This window comes from Thermobia domestica, chromosome 4 (assembly GCF_964235325.1).
Source record: "Thermobia domestica chromosome 4, izTheDome1.hap1.1, whole genome shotgun sequence".
NCBI classification, from domain to species: domain Eukaryota; kingdom Metazoa; phylum Arthropoda; class Insecta; order Zygentoma; family Lepismatidae; genus Thermobia; species Thermobia domestica.
In genome coordinates, this window is record NC_137457.1 from 58,194,557 (window position 1) to 58,202,527 (window position 7,971).

The following is a 7,971-nucleotide window of genomic DNA, read 5'->3' on the forward strand; positions in this document are numbered from 1 at the left end:
TTCTGGCAGATTCGGCTTACAAAGGAGAATAGAGAGAAAACTGCCTTCCTATGTAGCGCAGGATTATTCGCATTTAACTCTTTATTAATGGGGCTGAACAATACCCCTTGATATTTTTCCCGCGTTATGGACAAGGTCTTTGCATCCTTAAAATTCAAAATTATGATTTTGTATTTAGATGTTTTGATAATTTATTCTGTAAATTTTCAGGAAATGCTTGATCGTTTACTTTAAGTTTTTGATAGGCTGAGAGAATCGAAGTTGAAACTCCACCCTAAGAAATGTTATTTTTGCTACCCTGAACTAGAAACTCTCGGGTTTCTAGTAGGGAAGGATGTAATAAGACCTGTGCCAGAAAAGCTGAAAGCAATAGCCGATCTTCCAGAACCGAAAACTGTAAAAGATGTACGTTCATTTTTAAGCTGCTGCTCCCAATTTCGGAAATTCGTTAAACACTTCGCTACCATTTCGAAACCACTAACCGAGGTAACTAGACCAGATGTTCCATTCGTATTCGGAGAGAAAGAGAAAGAAGCTTTCAATACATTAAAACAAAAATTGTATGACCCTGAAGCTCGCACTGGATTACATTGTGATGCCTCTGAATACGGAATCGGGAGTTTAGTTCTACAATTGAAAGATGGCCAGAAGAAACCAATAGCTTATTACAGCCGAATGTTATCAGGACCCGAACGTTCTTATTCTATTCCAGAAAAGGAATGCCTTGAACTGGTCCGAATTGTTTTACACTTTCATGAGTACTTGACCGATATTCACTTCACTGTGTATACTGATAGCTGTGCTCTGTGTTACTTAAGACAGATGGTTAATCTTAAGGGCAAGTTCTTACGATGGATGATTCGGCTACAGAATTACAATTTTGAAGTAAATCATTTAAAGGGAACAATGAATAAAGTCCCAGACTGTTTAAGTAGGTATCCCGTTACGGAGCTAAAAGACGAAGAACGCAATCTGAGGGAGGATGGGCCAATGGTTAGTGTAATAGAAATAACTACTAACGATGTGGCACAGTCACAAGCAAAGGACACATACTGGTCAACAATTTTGGAACAAATAAAATCAGATCCTACTTCTAGTGTGACGCGACCATACAAGGACGGTATATTCTATCGCCGTATGGGAGACGAGTTGAAACTATGTGTACCACGAGAAATGGTACCACAAGTGTTGTATGAGGTACACGATAGCGCCCTTCATGTGGGACACTTTGCATTTAATAAATCATATGGGAAGTTAAACGATCGATTCTATTGGCCAGGTTTTGGTAGAGATTTAAAACAGTATTTAGAGTCATGCTTGGAGTGTCAACAGAGAAACAGAAATACCAAAAGCAAGGGTTAATCCAACCTCTTCCAATAAAGGCTCCTTTCATACAACTGCAATGGATATTAATGGTCGCTGCCATCTTCTAATAGCTATAAGTACATCATTACCGCTTGTGATTACTTTACTCACTTTGTGATGGCTAGACCATTACGAACAATCATAGCAAGAAATGCAGCAAAGTTTCTACTGCAGGATATAATCAGCGTGCATGGGCCGCCAAGAGTTATTCTTACGGCTCTAATTTTACCTCCACCTTGATGAAGGAAATCGCGGCACCGTTGGGAATAAAACAGCGTTTTACTACTAGCTACCGTCCGAGAACGAATGGGAAAATTAAGAAATACAATAAAACCCTAGCAAAATATCTTGCTAAATATGTGAGAGCCGATCAATAAGACTGGAATGGTTATGCAAAAATAGCTGCCTATGTGTATAATGTGAGCAGACATGAGAATCATAGGTACAGTCTTTATGAATTATTGTATGGTAGGTATCCCATATTTTTTAACCAAGCCGATGTCCCATGTTACAATCCAACTTCTCAGGTGGCTAAAAAATTGAAGAAAATAAGGAAAATAGCAAAAAGGGAACTCTTAAAACAACAACAACGTCATAAGGAGCGTGCTGATACGAAACGAGTAGAGTCATCATATATGGTAAGATATTTGATATTAATTCATAATCCGGTGACCCTGTCAGGATTATCTCCGATGTTAGTACGGGCAAGATATGTAGGCCCATATCGTATCTTGTGTATTCCATCAAAGAATGTTGTGGAAGCACAAAGAATGCATGGTAAACATAGTATAGTCAAGGTAAATGTAGAGCGCTGCAAGCCATATATAGACCCCGCTAGTGTTCCCGGTAGGTTGTAAAAAAGTAGAATAAAATGAAAAGAGACCTCAATATTAATATTAACTCAGATTACTTGTTTGTAGGTATTACCCATCTCAATGGAAGCTGCGAGCAAACTCATTGATTATAGAGCCAGTAAAGACGCACCCATGAGTACCCAGGAAATACCGGAAGCAGAAAAGATCACAGGAAAATTGCTTCTTGCAGGCTACAGCAGATTTGCAGAAACATATTTAATGGCATTAAAGGCTTTTTTATTAATCAGGATCTTTTTATAGCTAAAGAATTATCACTTGCGATAATGGAGGAGGAATATATATGTCCTGTCCGACCCCCTGCAATTTTGTCTTATGTATTGCGTCCAACAATCTCCTATGAACACTTGTCCGGTAAAGACCAAATATCCGCATGGATGTTTGAAAGGATGATAAAAAATAAGTACTCAGAGGGAGAATTAACGTATGAAGACGCGATTGAAAAAGTGCGTCCCCTGATTCGATACGGTGCTACCATCTTTACTATAGGAGATAGCCAGACGCAAATGTTTTCGAAGGCTTTCCCACAAATGCATGTAATTGATATGAGACAGTTTCAGATGCCTCATATGAACTGTGAAAATCAAAGATAACAACCAAGGCCTACAGTTGAACGGTATTCAACAGGTTATGGCATATGCTAATGATGTAAATTTAATAGGGGATGATAGAAGTACAATAGAAAGAAATGCAGAGATCTTATTAAACACTTGCAGGGGCTTGGGTTTAGAAGTAAATGCAGAGAAAACTAAATACATGGAAATGTGTCGAGACCGTAATACGACAAATTATGGATGCGTTAAAATATTAAATAATAGTTTTGGTAAAGTGGATAGTTTCAAATATCTAGGATCAATATTAACAGAAAAAAATCATATTCACGAAGAAATTAAATGTCGACTAAAAGCAGGGAATTCGTGTTATTATTCAGTTCAAAATCTCTTGTCGTCGCGTTTTCTATCGAGGAATCTGAAGCTTAAAATATACAAAACGATAATCATGCCTGTTGTTCTGAATGGTTGCGAAACATGGTCACTTACTCTGAGGGAAGAACATAGACTGAAAGTATTTGAGAACAAGATCCTGAGACGATTATTCGGACCCAAGAGGAACGGGAATGGGGAATGGCGGAAACTTCATAACGAGGAACTACATAATTTATATGGTCTACCCAACATTGTTAGGGTCGTCAAGTCTAGGAGGCTTAGGTGGGCGGGTCATGTAGCTAGAATGGAAGAAAATAGAAACGCTCTCAAAGTCTTGACTGGAAGACCAATCGGAAAACGACCATTAGGAAGACCTAGGCGCAGATGGGAAGACAATGTTAAGATGGATCTCGCAGAGATTGGAATACAAAGTAGAAACTGGATGCAGTTAGCTAAGGATAGAAATCAGTGGAGACCTTTTGTGAACGCGGCATTGAACCTCAGGCTTCCATAGGCCATAGAGTTAGTTAGTTAGTTTTCATATTAACTGTATCCAAAACCCAGGGATAGCATGTAGCTATAAGCAGCACGGGGCAGGCACAATTGGATGTAGTACCACTACTGTGTTGAAACTGTTTGATTAAAATCGAACGCGTGCTCTTGGCCCTGTGCCCCAGTATTTTAGCTGGGACCCGTTTATGATAACAAAAAATTAATAAGATACCCAAAGCGCTTGAAGTACCTGATAAAAAAATTGGATGGAAAGCCTTGTTTTGAAATTAAGCACCCCGCCTTTAATGCGATAATAATGAATGAAATAAATCGGGAACTAAATAGAAAAATCCATTGGCGCATGATCGAGTTGGCCAAATGGAAAGAAAAATCTTGCAGACGTTATATATCACGGGATGCAGACTTTAATTCTGCACTATGCAACCGTTTTCACAAACCGCAGCGACTTGTTCAAACATTGTATTCTGTATGCGATTATAACACCAGAAAACAACCTCAAATTCGTAATAATGCTCACAACAGGAAAAAATACAGAATATGTAAGTGCCAAACTCGACACCTTCCGGAATCTTTTCAAGGTAGAACATCTAGTGCGGATATCGGATGTTTCGCAGGCGATGGAATTTTATCAAATGAAGGCAGCAGCTAGTATAGCTACTAAATCTTTATACCTAACTATGTCCGCTTTTGCTACCTTGGCCACCGAACGCTTGAAGAAAGAACAAGAGCACAGCTCAGCTTAAGTTAAGTACAGCACTGTACTGCCTCTTAACCGAAAAACGCTAAAGCTTTTCATTAAGTAAATGTCATAATATGTATGTAAGGAAATAGAAATCTACATAGATACAAATGTTAAGTTTGTAATTTAAAAAGAGAGAGAGAGAGAGAGAGAAATTGTTGACTACACTAGCAATACAGTCACTGTTTACGTAACATCATATTCTAGATCTTAGAAGTTACTAGGGAAGACGCAATGGGCGTAACGAGTTACTGTTAATGAAATAAGTAAAGGTGATTTTAATATTGTTTTAATATTAATGAAGTGATCCTCAGCTATGCTTCAAAGTCATGGAATTTCACCCAACCCTGACCAATAATTACCGTTCATTGCAGGCTAACATTGGTCAGCTGCTTTAGATTCCGTACTAGGATTAACCAGATGTCCAAAAAGGGACAACAGTTCGTCCGAAGCAGTCGAATTTTTACCAGAAGTAAGTGTCATTTTAAAACTTGTGAAAATACCGCAATCCCTAGGGATATATTTTAAAACTGAAGAGAGAAACTAAAGTGAAGTACAACAATGGAATCATTTGTCAATGATCATCCAACATCACAAATCGTGCACGTTCAGAACAAAGTTGCATCGTTGGCACTCGTGTGTTTTGGTGGGCGCTCACATGAAGATGTAAATGGATTTTTAGAAAACTATAAAATGGCTGAAAATATTTTTGGATGGACGACTGAGGAAAAGAAACGTTATATTATAGCCTATTTGCAGACTTCTGCAAGGGATTGGTATGAACTGCATATGAATGAATTAAATGCCTTGCCTGACTTCAACGCAATTGCTGAGAGATTACGAACTGCCTTCAAGTCATCAGCAGAAGTAGGAGGCCCATATTTCTTCCTAGCCCAGCGTAAGAAAATTTCTTCAGAAAGTTACGTGGAATATTTGTATCAAGTATTGCGTCTTTGTAAGAAGGTATTTGAGGATATGACAGACACAGAGATAATGAGACACATTACAAAGGGTCTTCCCCAGATGCATTAGAATATATCATTACGAAAGAATGTAGAACATTAGATGCATTGGAACCATAGTTGAAATTGTATGAAGCCGCAAATACCCAGGCTGGGTTACAGGCAATAGGTTGTTTCCCTCCTTCCCCCGATATAGGGGTTCGATCGAATCCCACTAACAGCAAACCTAAACAGAACAGTTACACGGGTCCACGTAATCATCAGTACTCAAAAATACAAAATCTACAGATAAAAGAGGCAATCCAATGCTATCGTTGTGGCCGTTTTGGCCACATTGCGCTTATGTGCTTAAAGCAGATACCATTAGTTAAAACCAAAGGAAATAAACAAAGAATGAATCAGGATGAGGGATGGTGGCATAACAATGCGAAAACACCTCCCTCACGGAAACAAAGGTGTACGAAACCACACCATAAAATCTCTCCCCTGGTGTCTAAAAAAGATGGCGAGAAACAGGCAAATTAAAAAAATAATGGAAACATATTATGACTAAGTATTATTGTACAGTCATGTTAATTTACATCCCAAGATATCATTGTATTTTGTCTTGTCATCTATACATCTCTATACCCATAGTAACAAATAACCCACAGAGTAAATAGGTTGTTGAGGAAGATTGTCACATACAGTATTACAGTTAACCCGAGATTACTAAGCCTGTTTTTTACCACTTATTACTAACTATGCGCAAAACTGACGCATATATCCAAAAATGGGTTAAATAAATAATGGAATAATAAAATGGAATATGGAAAAAATGGAATAATAAAAAATATTAATATTGAATGTATTTTATTGCATTACAATACTAACATAAACAACTTACTATGATATATGCATAAGTAGTTTCTTTGATTTATGCTTTACACTATGTTGCCATACAAAATTGTGTTGAGTATAGAAGCTAATTTAATTTTATGCTCATATCACGTATACAAAATTTTCTACGAAAACAGAAATATTTGTCTTACATTAAAATGAACATTTTCAGACTGTCCATACATTCTTATCAGTTTCACTCACTCTTCACCGTCATTTTAACAGTTTGGACAAAATTTCCTTTGATATCACCACATATCGCCATCATACATGTTGTACAATATGTTGTAGTGAATCGCCGTTTCGAGTAATGACACAGAAAGCAGTATTTTAGGTTTCCTTTCCAGGTGACTGGCTCGACTTACTGTTTTTCTCTTATCCCCAAGAGCTTAGTTATTGTAACTTTAAGTTCTTTGCTTATAGACGGTGTAGCAATTCTTTGCTCTTGCCAATGTGCAACCAATTGCTTGTGTAATTCTATCATGATATGCAGTCTTGAAAGGAGTTTTTCCTTTGGATCTTCGAAAGATCTGATGACAATATATAACATAAGCATTAATTCCTGCAATATTTGGCATACCTTAAAACATGCAAAGTGGTCAACGTCTTGTTTTCCTCCTGCTATTCATGTCTACTGACCGTTTTGTTTGGTTATATGTCAGTATTATTTCAGGTTTGTTTGATGTCTTATCTACGAACATTCCGTCGTGCATAGTTGACAAGAGCAAGACCAATTTATTTGACTTAGGTTTAAACGATACTGCTGTGAGTCCTTCTGCGAATAAGAAAATAGAACTATTCACTTCTCTGCTACGGAAATACACATCAACAAACTCCCGCAGCAATACGCGCTTATTGCTTTTTCTGTTTCCAACAACAGTTAACCCTTACTCAGAAGTTCCTGGCAATGAGGGACGGTCGTAAACCAATTATCCATTGTTATGTTTCGGTTGGTATTTTTGACGCATTCGACAAGAGATTTTACAAAATATCTGTCAGCTTCTTCTCCAGGAGGTGTAATTCCCTTACCTAAATATGATATAGCCATGACCATGTATTTAGTTGAATTATCACAAAGCATGATAATTTTAAGCTCATACTTTGTTTTGTTACTCATATAGACTCGAAATGGACATCTAGCACGAAACTCTAGTAACTGCTCATCTACGGTGCAATAAGAGCTTGGCTTGTAAGTTGTTTCGCAATTAGACACAAAAAATATCCCACACTGCCTTAATGGGAGCTAGTTTACTTTCAGCCCTCCTTTTTTCTCTTGTTGATTTGATATCTGAGACAATCTGAGACAATTTATTAAGAAATCAAACCTTTCACTCGACATCGTACCTCGATATGTATCTCGACAATAATCATTGTTAAATAAAAGTCTTGATGGCAAATGATTGTCCTTGAGCGCTGCAGACAGTATGATTCCTATTAAGGTTTTAATTTCGTCCTAAGAGGTGTTTTTAATGGTAGCATTACTAACTCGGTACTTCCTTCCTTTTGTTTCAATTTCTTCATTTGTGCTTGTCACTATTTCATTAATTATATCTTCTGTGAAAAACAAAACACTCCTTAGGGTCGAGATATACTTCTCCGTAGGTCCAGGACAAATGTGAACTGTATTTTTACTTGGAATTTTCCACTGGATTTGATGTGAGAAGTTCCCCATCGAAAACCACTTTTACCTATTGATTCCTCTTCCTGAAGACATA

General features: G+C 37.5%; 1 protein-coding gene across 1 annotated transcript; it reads left to right on the forward strand.

Annotated features, from left to right (window-relative positions):
* Nucleotides 1-906: 906 nt before the first annotated feature.
* On the forward strand, nt 907-1,362 carry LOC145682777 (uncharacterized). Its single transcript, XM_081754154.1, has one exon. The coding sequence runs from the start codon at nt 907-909 to the stop codon at nt 1,360-1,362; it is 456 nt and encodes a 151-aa protein (XP_081610280.1).
* Nucleotides 1,363-7,971: the final 6,609 nt, after the last annotated feature.

Bases quoted from the DNA above. Each gene is read 5' to 3' on its own strand.
- LOC145682777 (XM_081754154.1), top strand. From the start codon at position 907: ATGAATAAAGTCCCAGACTGTTTAAGTAGGTATCCCGTTACGGAGCTA.